This window comes from Columba livia, chromosome 3, assembly GCF_036013475.1.
Source record: "Columba livia isolate bColLiv1 breed racing homer chromosome 3, bColLiv1.pat.W.v2, whole genome shotgun sequence".
In the NCBI taxonomy this organism is placed as follows: domain Eukaryota; kingdom Metazoa; phylum Chordata; class Aves; order Columbiformes; family Columbidae; genus Columba; species Columba livia.
Window position 1 is genome coordinate 70,566,107 of NC_088604.1, and position 12,452 is coordinate 70,578,558.

The 12,452-nt window shown below is 41.8% G+C and overlaps 1 protein-coding gene across 2 annotated transcripts in view; it reads left to right on the forward strand.

The window, feature by feature from the left end:
- FNDC1 (fibronectin type III domain containing 1) overlaps positions 1-12,452 on the forward strand; it is a 68,061-nt gene that overhangs the window by 45,488 nt on the left and 10,121 nt on the right. Inside the window, exons 12-15 of one of the 2 annotated variants that reach the window (XM_065057538.1) lie at positions 2,410-2,478; positions 4,312-4,473; positions 6,489-6,719; positions 8,133-8,241. In XM_065057538.1, coding sequence (XP_064913610.1) covers positions 2,410-2,478; positions 4,312-4,473; positions 6,489-6,719; positions 8,133-8,241 — 571 coding nt within the window. The remainder of the gene's footprint in view (positions 1-2,409; positions 2,479-4,311; positions 4,474-6,488; positions 6,720-8,132; positions 8,242-12,452) is intronic. The other variant, XM_065057537.1, reaches the window with a different exon arrangement.

Genomic DNA, 12,452 nt, shown 5'->3' on the forward strand with positions numbered 1-12,452 from the left:
CCCTTAATCATTTCCACATCATATTTTTATGTTGTCTTTCCCTTTAATCTGAGTCTGGAAAATACTCCAGATCATTAAATGAAATATTTATTCTGCCAAAGCTTGATGTTTTGTTGCTAAGTGCTTTACTCCCAAACAGCGTGGGACTGCGAGTGCCAAAACCCACTGCCAAATGTTCTACTTAAGCTTTGGCAAATTCTCTTACTCTCTGGAAGGATTTTTGGTTGACCCAGCAGAATTTATTGTCAACATTTTGCTAGATTCAGCAGTCTTTAGCTTTCAAGAGGGATTTTGGCCACACAAACATGATTTGTCAGTGAAATCAGCTAAACTTCTTTTATGAACTCACAAGGAACCTGTGATAAAATTAAGTGATGGTTGCACAGTCTGCTGTCCTTACAGATGCCGAAAGACTACAGCAAGTGGTCATAGCAAGGCTTGGCCTCATCTGGTACTGGCAGGGTTCACTGAAGAGCTGCAGCAAAGGGTGATGGAACAATCTGGAGAACTTCAGCTGGTGTATGTGGAGAAAACTATAAAGCCAATTATAAATATACTTTTGGAAAGTACCTCCATCATCTCCATGCCATGGCTATTGCTAAAGAAGCACAGGAAGTAAAGTAGAAGAGACTGAACAAGCACAAAAATTGAAAATAAAATTTGCTTATACTGGATTGTACATAGGCAAAAGGCTGACTAGCTAGTAGGTGTGAAGTTGAAATCTACCTCTGAAGGAGTTAAATTTTGCATATCAGAGCCTCTTGTCTACTTGAATGTAGTCAAAGATAAGTGCATACATTGTAAATGTTGGTTGATACTGACCAACTGTGGTGAGAGGATCTGCAGAATTCAACAAAGGATCTACTTCGTCACTGACTACCTTCAGAGAAGTCAAGTAGCTTCCAAGTGGAAGATCTTCTGAAGAGTAGCTGCAGAAACCTACCATGAGAAAATGTGATATTTTGCTATGTGAAAGTCTGACAAGAATCAACCAATTTCCCATGTTTTCAAAATTTATCTTGGCATTAAAATCACTATTATGTATTTAAAAGATACTTCTTGTAGTAGAAAAAAAAAAAACAGTCTTGTACAATAAACGATTCTAAACTTAAAAACCCTGCAAAATGAAAACGTATCATTCAGATTGTATTTGTGGACTATTTGACATTGGCTGTTGAAGTTTTGCATTGTTTTACTGGCTTAGTAAAGATAACATTCTTGTTTCCCTATCAAGTGTTACAGGAACACTATTAGTTTCTGTGTAGTATCCTGAGGTCAAAGCTGTCTTTCTCTTGTCATTGTTCACACACTGGCCTTTCCCCAGGCCCAGCATTTCATCAAAGACTTTTAATTGTACTTGCAGTGGGTTCCAACACGATGCTTTTGCTTTGTTTGCATTGCTTTTCATGGCTAATCTGAGCTTTATGTCCTCTTTGGCTTCCCTGAACAACATGTGGAGAAATGCATCTCCCAGAATGTGTGGGAAAGCCTCTAGGATTCATAAGATGAGGTACTTGGTGGTTGTACCTGGTTGTATCTGGTGCCGGATACATGACTGCAGAGAGATTGAGATAATACATAGGAAGAGGCATCTGGGAAGTCTGTGGGTGCATTTTAATTGGGTTTTGGGGTGGTTCAGGAGAGTGTTTTTGATGTGCACCTCGTAAGCATCTCTTCTTGCTTTCATTTGTGTCGTGAATCAATCATGCTGTGCACAAACTGATTTCCTGTTGGATGAAGCTAAAGCAGAAGCAGTGCTGCAGGATAGCATGTATGTGCCCCAAACTCTGATGGGCATTCAGTCCACAGGACCAGACTGGAGCTAGTGCAAAGTAAAACCCTGGGAAATCCCGCACAAGTTACTTCATTCTCCAAGTCCATTCATTTTTGAGCTGCATTACTTGCTAGCAGAGACACAGTCTGTAAATGTCATGCCCTGTGGGTTGTTTGATTTTTATTCCTCTACAAAAATATTTGAGTAGAATTTTTCAGTTTATTTGAATTGCTTGTTTGTTTTTTAGCATATAAATTTCTCACATTTGCAGCTCCTGAGACTATAAAATGTTGTTAAAACCTGACCTGAGCATTACCTGTTTGTTGAGAGCTGCCTTTGCTCCAGAGCTCCCAGGGCCAGGGCAGAGCTCCTGGAAGGTGCATTACTCTCAGTTTTGAGTAGCAACCCTGAACCCATTTTCCTTCAGCAAAGCTCCTTACTACTGCACTTAGCTACTCAGCTGTTATTCTAAACATGCAGAATGGACTGTGACTATGTTATCTGAAGCAGTTGGGTTTTTTCTTTACAAATCAACTAACTGAAGATTTTTATTTTAAATTTTATCCCAGAAGTATTTTACTAAAGAGTGGTGATGAGACCATTGAATTCTTACAGCATTTTTTTCTTTCTTTCAGTAGATACATTCTCAGGACTGGATTCAGATGTGACAGCGACTACAGAGGCCTATGTGATATATGATGATGGTACTGTTTAACTGTAAAAGTATTTTGCAAGTGGCATGTTTGGGGTTGGGTTTTTTTCCCTCTTTTTACTTTAGAATTGGGTTTGAGGGAGCAAGCTGGTGAATGGGAGCTTAAGCAAGCAATGGTGAGCTGGAAAATCTTTCCAGAGTCCCACATTACGTGTGAAGTTCAAGGGTGCAAATTGTTTCTGGACAGGAAGGTCCCTTTCTATCAGTCCTGCTGTCTAACATGAACCTATTGTGGAAATAAATTATGCTTAGAGCTGAGTCATACAGTCATTGCTTCAATCTTAGACTTACTTTCCCTGTTACAACTTCTAACTTCAGCCCAGTTGAAGCCAATGAACTCTTCTAAAACAGAAAATAAAAATATTGTCTGAGCCCTGGAAACTTGAAATACGTTAGTGAGCTTTTAGTACTCCACAGCACTGTGAATATATTATTTAATCTTTTTCTTGATGTGTAGTCTGCATTTAGACTCAAACATGCTCATACTGAATGAGATCACTTACATATAAAATAATCTGCTGAATTTATGTGGAATTTCAATTAAAGATACTTGAAATCACAGAAAAGGAGAAGAGGGAAAGATTTTTACAGTTACGTTCATGCCATCCTGATATTATGGTTCAGGACACAAAGAACTTAGCTGAAGAGGAAGCCTCAAGTCCCAGCATTGTTTGCACAGGGAATGCAGATTATCGGTTCCTGGAACTAGCATTCACTTTCTACCATCACCGTCTTCTGATGTTCTGCTGCTTCTAATCTTCAGATTTCTGCTCTTACCACCACATATTAGAGCAGATAAATACAGGCCTCTGTTAAACTCAGAGTGTTCTCATGTTAGCATTTTTGTAGAATTTATGGTTCTGGAATAATAAACTTTTTTCTTTGTGGATGTAGTGCTGGGATCTTAAGGCAAACCACCACCAACAACAGAAAAGGCATTTAAAAAGAGCGCAGCAACTGAGAGGAAGGTATCATAGACTTTTTGACTTTTTATTCTGACCGCTTCATACAGAGGTCAACTAAGAATGTGAGGAGGAGGGAATGCACAGGTCTTTTGACAGGCCTCCCCTTAGGGGCAGGTCACCTGCAGAAAACAAATGTTTTAGCAGTTTAATCAGAAAACACTGAAAGCCATGAGCAGAGTCCCACAGACTGTAGAAGGACATGGTAGGGATCCCACGGGCTTCTTTCACATCGTTTTGTGTGTCTGATAGAGCAGTAGCTTTTCAGAGAGCACTGAATTTAACGAGACCGAATATCAGGGAGGACTGAATATCAGGAGATTCACATGTGCAAGTTTGCCTTCCCTCATGGCCTAATGGGACCACAAATGGCAAGTAGAAGACTCCATGCATCTAAGTTGCAGGAAGGTTTAAGAACAGTATGAACCAGCTCTAGAATTTTAGCATAATAACACAGAGTTTTCCTAAAAGGCCATTTTTCCAATTTATCATCTACTTCCTTTGGCACCTGAGGGCTGTGGCCAGGGATTCATTTACTGTGCTGTCTTTCTTTGAGGATTATAAGGGGAGGTGACAAACAGAATGTGTCCAAGATATTGCTGTATGAATACATTTGTTTATTGTCAACCTTTTTACTTGTGTGAGCAAGATCTAAATCGGCAACAACACTAGTATCCTAAGGCAAGGACTGTTGCAAAGCTGAAGTGTGACTGACCCTGACTTAGAGGCCCTGAAGGAGTGTGCAACAGGGTGCGTGGCACTCCTTTGGGACTGTGGCTGCTGACAGAAATGTTTCCCTTCTCATAGTTAAGCCAAAATAACAGAAAGCAAGCTAACATTTTTGTCTTTTGTTTCCTCTGAAGACTACGAGTTTTTTGAGAGCACTTTGCCACCAACCACGACCACCATCACCACCACCACTGCTTCTACAAGGACAGAATTTGAAGTTGTCTATCCAGAGACGAGCGTTGTTGGCACTGGCCCTGTGTCAGAATACGATATTGCTGGGAAGAAACGGTTCACTGGTAAGGATGTCCTTTGGTTTATGTAGCTCATTACTTGTGCTGCAAAGAATTCTTGTTCTAGCAAGGTCAGCCCTTAAGCTGAGACCATTGCACAGATACATCCCACAGACTAGTGTGTGGGGTTGCCTGTAAGGACTGCCACCTGGGAAAACCAAACAGCAGTAGTTTGTTCATAATTTCAATACTTACATGCTTGTGTGTGGCCCCACACCAATTTTGTTGAAGCAGTGCAAACCTCATTGTACTCTTTCAGTCTAAGTGCTCTGCTTTGGATTTTGTGTTGTGTTCAGTTTAGCTGAAGTCAGTAAGAGAGCAAGAGTGTCTACTCTGGTGCTCAGTTCAGTTCAACTGCATCATTTTAGGTTGACACCAGTAGTTTAATCAGTGCAAATCTCCATGTAGGTGTGAGTCTTCCTCTGGGGGACCTAATTCTTTTCCATGAATGAATACAACCCCAGTGATTACACCCACCTTGCACAAGCATCTATGTGAAAGGTGTGCTTCAAAGTCAAGGAGTGAATGGTGTTTTGGATATGAAATTTCCAAAAAGTAAAACCAATAGACATAAATTTCACTTTGCTATTTGTATTTTTGCTGTGTAGAAGGAATTTGGTGAAGGAATCCCCAGTACATTGACATGAGCCAGGAGGCTGGCTTCTGTGTAGCCGAGCCATTCAAGTGTGTAGGTAGGTGTTGCAGATCTGACTTCAGAGCTCCTGTGCTTCTTTGTCAGAGAAGGAGCTGGGAGCCAGACTGGAGGGATTTGGAGGTGGTAGGGCACTGCATTCCAGCTTCTACCCCAGACTGGCAACCTCCCTGCAGCCCTTTGCAAACCTCTGGCATTTGAACTGAGGTCAGGTCAGCTGCTGACTCACCTGGCATTTCACATAGAAGTTTGAAGGGTGGAGAGTCAGCTTTGACTCGTGTCTTGACTTCCCTTCCAAAATCCACAGGCTTCACATGGCTTAGAGTAGAGCTTTGCTGCTGGAGAAAAAGATTTGGTTTCATATATGCCAAGACTTTTTCCAGCGCATCTTCATTTTCCCTGTCCAAACAATTTCATGATGTTTCTATTCGGCTCTTGCACTGACAGTGCTTCTTGATTCATTTAGCTGGAGAGGCTAAAATTAACTTCATTGCAAGATGTGGAAAAAGTCCCTTTAGGACATGAAATCCAATAAGATAAACCAAGAAATGTTGTTTTGTGAACATTTCAAGGCACTAGGGAAATAATATTACTATTTCAATGAATTGTATTATTACAACTGAATAAACATTTCCAAAGCAAGTCTTATAGTACTTACTTTGGATGCTACAGTGACTTTTAAGGCAATAGAAAGGTAGTTTAATCTTTTCCTAAACTGAAGTGCAATTCCAGTCAGTTTAAAGCTTTTCAAAACAGAAGTTACAGGTTGGGAGCACATTCCTGGAAGGTAGGGACTCATGACTCCTGGTCCTTTAGTACCCAGAGAACCACAGTAATAATCCCTTCATTTAACCTGGTCAGACTTCACCTTAGAGTTACTTTTCTTGTTCTCTCTGTTGTTTCACCTTAGCTTCAGTTGTGTAAGAAACAACCACTGAGACGTGGTGAAGTCTTAGATGGTCTAAGGCCCTGACAGGGATCTGGTCCCACATATGGAAAGGCAGAGGGTTTAGGTGACATTTCCACCCCACCTGCAGAGCAGCTGGAGGTAGCGTGCAGAGGGTCTTGTAGTCACATTGCACTCTTCTGCCTCTCATAGCAAAGATGATCCTTCTGTCTTTGTGTAATTTAGTACAGTTGCCAGTGTCAGGTAGACCCAAATATTGGCATCCCCTTCTCCCTGCTCATTAATCAAATGGAGTACAAGCCATGCTTTTTTGTCAGCAGTGAACCATCTCTGGGCTGCAAGGGGAGGAATTTTCAGATTAATCACAAAACTTCCTTCTCTTCTTTTCAGGAAATTGCCAGCCTGTGTGCTGCTCTGTGGTACCTACAAACTGCTAACTGAACATCACCCTGTCTCTTCCAGCTCCCTATGTCACCTATCTCAATAAAGATCCAGCAGCCCCCTGCTCCTTGACAGAGGCCCTGGAGCACTTCCAAGTGGAGAGTCTCGATGAAATCATCCCTAATGACCTCAGAGAGAAAGAGCTGCATCCCCTGAGAGCCCCTCACAACATCACTGTTGTGGCAGTCGAAGGCTGTCACTCCTTTGTCATCGTGGACTGGGCCAAACCTGCTCGAGGAGACATGGTAACAGGTACTCTCCTGAGCTTTGCTCTCCTGAGGAGGAAATGGGGAAGGGGAAGGTTTTCTTAAATGACCGTTTTTACTTTAAACTGAGCCAACAGCTCATGAAGTTGTCACTCCTTTGCAACTCTCTAATGGAAGTGAGCTACTTTCTGAGGAGCAAGAAAGGTCCCTTTGTCATCCCTCAATGCCAGAGCAATGCGCCCATGCTGGTCCAGATATTTCAAAAATTTTGGCACTGCTTTTGTGCTAGAGGTTCTGAAGGTACTACTTCTCACCTGGATGCTACCTGTGCTCAGCTGAGCACTTCTGCCCTCAGGTAGTGCCCTCAGTTCCGCCACAGTCACCTTCCAAGCCTGCCTTGGAGCATCTTTCATACTTGGCTTTAGACCACTCTGAACTAAGGTGACTGTGTGGCTGGAGTAGCTCTGGGTCCTGCCCCACTGTGAGCATGGCTGCAGGAGCAGTCTGCTTGTAGAGGGGCTTCTGGCTTGGTGGTCTTCTAGTCCACTTTTTTTTTTTTTTTTTTTAATGAAAAAACCATATCAGAGTTGTTTATCTCCAGTAGAGTTTGTGGGCCAGGATATGATTACCTTGTTTTACTGAAATTTTGCTCAAATATCTGTCTGACAAATGAGCTTCAGGGATGGGGGATATGTTGAACAAATGTATTAAATTATATCTCCTTTAATGTCTTCAGACCTTTTGAGAGCCACAGAGAAGCCCAACTGACCTCAAGAATGAATCTCAATTGTTGCTAAAAAACACTAGAGCAAATAAATAACCAAAATATTTTAGAAATTAATCAACCCCTTTTTATCAATGGACTCAAAGATCTGAAGTAAGCACTGGAAAATGCCACTTCTTTGGTGCTGATGTACAGTTTTTGAGGAGCCTCGCACAGATATGTGACTGACAGTGATGGCAGAGGGGTGGGAGCTCACAGAGCTGACTAATGGTTGCGGTAATGGTTGGGAAAGCAGAAGGTGGCACTTGAACAGGCCATGTGATGTCTGTCCCACAGTGTTTCATTCTTCAAGACTACGGATCCAGTATCTTGCTGAGTGCAATTTGCACAACATTTTTTTTTAAACATGGCATTTCTAATAATATTAGTTTCTGCACAGTGTACCACTTAAAACAATTAATGGGTTGATTCCATCATCTTTCTGCCTTCACTGTGTTTTAAATCAGTATTTGCAACTGGGTAACTCTGATGTAATGCTCCATCATTATTGGCTAATAACAGGAAATAATTTTAGCCTAGGGTTTTCCCAGGACAGTTAGACATCAAATAATTTCCATATTTAAAGATACTTCCACTGTTTTTAGCCCATAAAAATCTACCACGACACCTAAGACTTGGGATATAATTTAAAATTTATTTGTAATCCTCACGATTATTTGTCTTTCCTCTTTACAGGCTATCTGGTTTACAGTGCATCCTATGATGACTTTTTAAAGAATAAGTGGTCAACCAGGACTGCAGGAACTACTCATTTGCCCATTGAGAACCTGAAGCCCAACACACGGTAAAGATTTGATCCATTCTTTTCAGCTGTGTTTGTTTTTGACAATAGTTAATTGTTTTACTTTGTCTGAGTATAAATGTTTGTCTGATCTAGATTTTATTGATTCTGTTTGACAGTAAATTGTTTTATAAACTGCACAGCTACTTACATGACATGTTTACCATATTAACCCTGGAGCAGATGACTGTGTACATGCATATATGTTTGTGTATATATAAACACATATCAGTAACAGAGAAAATCTTATTTAGAAAAAAACATGTTCTAGTCTTATGTATAACTAAATCAAATTTTGGGGGTAAGAGTCTGCTAAAGCATACTCTTGATGTTATGTGGTGCGTACATTCCTACATACTGGCATGGCTGAGATTTGGTACCTAAGAGCTGGTGAGGAGAGGTGCTGCTCTTTGGTCTGTTTTTACTGCCTGATCACATGAGTTGTGCTGGAAGAGAGGGCTTGGTGGTATATAATGAGGCTGTGGAAGACGGTCAGAAATCAGTCTGTCAGGTCTTTATCTTGAAAAAAATTTCACTGAAATGGCAAAACAAGAATGTGTGCTCTGTGTGATATTGTAATAATTCATGGCACTTGGATGGGAAATAAACAGCCACAAAGGGACTACATTAAAATTGTAGATGCAACATTAAAATTGACAAATGTTCAGCATCTCTCATACTTTTCTGTCAAATTCTGAGTGTGAAATACTTTTGGTGCTGCCTTGGGCTACATGATTGCTCTTCACGTGCTGATAACTACAGTCTCGTAGACACTGGTGGCACATGTTGCTCCTGTATTTCATAACATGGGAGATGTACTGGGATTGTGGGCTGGGACTAGAATGCCTCACTTAGTAGAGGCAATGAAGTCTTCATGTGGGGTCTGTGGTGGAGAAGAAGGGTTCTTTACAGCAGAGAAATTGTGTGTGTTGTCCAATCTCATTTGCAATCTCCAAATCCACAGGCTGAATTGATTGCATATTTGTTGTCTTAAAAATAACTCCCTAACCACTGGGAAAAGAACCCATGCCTAACCAAGAAACCGTGGCATGAAATCTCAAGTTAGTCCAAAAGTTTTGTGTTTGCATTGATTAAGTCAGATTTCCTGTATGCAGATGCTATTGGCTGCTGGGTGTCCCATGAGGGCTTATTGGAGGTACAATCTCGTGGCATGCACAGTGTATCAGAGAAGGGCTGGCATCTTGGCAGAAGTCAGCCCTAGAGAAGATGTGATACTATCAGCATCTCCTGAAAAACATCTGCCTGGTGTTTAGGTTTTACAAACAAAATGGAAGTCTGTGTTTAACCTGCATCGTAAGTTTTCTTCCAAGGCCTGGTCTAACCTCTATCTTGGAAGTGGAAATTTTTCCATTAACAAAATTCTGGTCAGCTTCAGTGGCCACAGGAGCTGCTTCCTTGTGACATGATAAAATTACTTTAAACTTTATTAAATCTTAAAGCTGTCAGTCTTGACAATGTTCCTTCCCTAACCTTAATTCTCAGCTGTCACAGAAGACTGATGAGAAAGGCTGAAGAGCATCTGCTGAACCACTAAATCCAGTCTTCTGCAGCCACAAACATTACAATCCCTGTCATAAACATTTCAATCTCTTTCTTCAGCATGGTTAGGCTTTTTCCTGCCTTTCTGCAGGAAATTTGTGGTAGTGCCTGATAGGAGTGGCTAGATAGTCTCATGATTTAAAACACCGTCCTTTACCACTGTATCTTCATGGCTCTTCAGATCTTCTTCCCTGTCCACTTAGTTTTTGTTCTCTCCAGAAACATTTTGATCACAGTGTGCCTGCTAGCAATTCCAGTGTGTACAGAGCATTTCATAGGAGGCTCTCAAACATTACTCAGGGCTCACAATTACAAACAGAGCCTGGATCTTCTGGCTTGGTTTTTGTTTCCCTTTTGTGTCTCCATTAAAGCAAAGCCAAAGTACCCCCAACAAGCAGCATCAGCCACAGCTGGCTGCTGTCTATCACCAGACATCACAAAAGAGGTAAGATGTCAATGCAACCCTTGTCCTCTGCAAGCAGTAGACCTGTGTGGCCCATGCCTACCTCACACCAACTGTGCAGGAAGCTCCTCTTCCAGCTCTTCTCTAGTGTCATATTATAATGTTTGCTGTAAATATTCATGATGGATGTAGTGCTATGCCATTTTTGTTGAAGGGAGACACTTTGTACTAGCCTGTAAACCTGCAGGCAGCTAATTTACGTATTGTGTTTTGTTTTTTTTTTGGAGGGGTGGTGCATTTGCAGGAGGAAGGTTTCAGCCCCTGCTGCCCTTTCCATGTGCCAGTGGGAGGAAACCTGCTTGTCCTCCCCCACCCATTCCCAGCCTCTTCCTTCTAGAATCATAGAATGGTTTTGGTTGGAAGGAACCTTAGAGATCGTCTAGTTCCACCCTCCCTGCCATAGGCAGGGACACTTTCCACAGACCGGGTTGCTCAAAGCCTCATCCAGCCTGGTCTGGAACACTGCCAGTCACGGGACATTCACAGCTTCTCTGGACAGCCTGTTCCATAGTCTCACCACCCTCATGGTGAAGAATTTCTTCCTTATACCTAATCTAAATCTACCCTTTTTCAGTTTAAAGCCATTACCCTTTGTTGTATCACTACATGCCCTTGTAAGAAGTCCCTCTCCAAATTTCTTTTAGGTCCCATTTAGGCACTGGAAGGCTGCTATAAGGTTTCCCCAGAGCCTTCTCTTCTCCAGGATGAACAACCCAACTCTCTCCGCCTGCCCTCATCCACCTATCCTGCCGGGCAGGGGTCTGTGCAGAGCTGTCATGTTGGCTCATCCCGTCCCCTTCCTGGGCAGTGGGTGGCTCTCCCTCCCAGACATCTGCATGTACCCTTCATGTATCCACCCTCATGCCCACCCAGCATAAATGGAGCTCCAGCAGCAGCTGTGCCACTGTCCCCATGTCTGGCACACGGTCATGGTGCTATGGCTCCCACCCTGCCACCTGCAGCACACACAGATGGTGCCGCCAGCTCAGCCTGCTGCTGGTCGGGGTGCAGGGATGGGGTCCATGCAGACACGCCTTCAGAGAGGCTGGGAAAAGGATTTTGAGAGTAACGAATTTTTTAAAAAACAGCTGTTTCCCTAATTAGCATGCTGAATGATTATCTCACTTTGTGGCTGTGAGTGCCAGCTATTTAATTCAAACAGAAGGGAGACAGCTTGAATTAAGTCATAAAATGGTTTTCCTCAAAGTGACAGGTATGGTGATACGATTAGCCATATATTCTAAATGAATAAAACTATTACATATTCATTGCCCCATTACAGTTTGTTATGCCCCTTTTTTGACATGTCATCAGAAGCACTATATAAAATCTCTAAGGAGGTTTATTATTAGGAAGAAAAGCTTTTTTCTTGTTGGTATTGAAAATGAACAGCAAACGGTATTGCATCTCTTGCAGTTGTGATTTTTCTGTGTCTGTTGCAATTTTGCTTAAGTAACGTATAATCAAAGCACAATCAACTTACATATTACAAATTTTGTTCATGTATTTATGTGCTGAAGAACAGTCGAGTTATACTGATTCGAGATCTCCTGGCAAATTCATCAGCTGAAGGATTCTGACTAATGAAAACGTCAGATGCCTGGACCTAGAAGGGCTTTGGCAATTTCTTTTTTATTTGTCATGTCTGAGAAAGAAATATATCCTGACTGCGTTATTTTATTGACGTTCTTAATACAGCAGTCATAGCATCGTCTATGTTTAAACCACGGGTCAGCAAGTCATGAGACCTGGCTCTCTTTCTGGCACTAGTAAAGACTTCTTGTGTATATAAAGGCTTAGGAACTAATTTTCCAATTTAGCGAAGGGAAATGTACACATAACTTCATTGCTGTTTTTTTCCAGACAGTCAGGCAGGCATCTTGAACAATCATGTGTCCCAGAAAGGCTTTTATGTATGTAACAGGACACTTGAATGCACAGTTGCTCTGATTACGTAGGTAATCAGTTCCTGCATTACAGAAGATGCAAAACTCCATGCCTTTCCTCTTTTAAATAGCTGCATTTGGAGCATGAGGTTCTTCGGCTGCTCCCTCATATTTCAGATGTGGATCATGGCACTTACGGTTCTCATGGAAATGTTTTGAAGCTAGCATAGGGTTGCTCAGAAGGTGCCACCGTGTTGCAAAATTGGTATCTAATTATACCTGTTTGGAAGCAGCGGGAAGTCAGG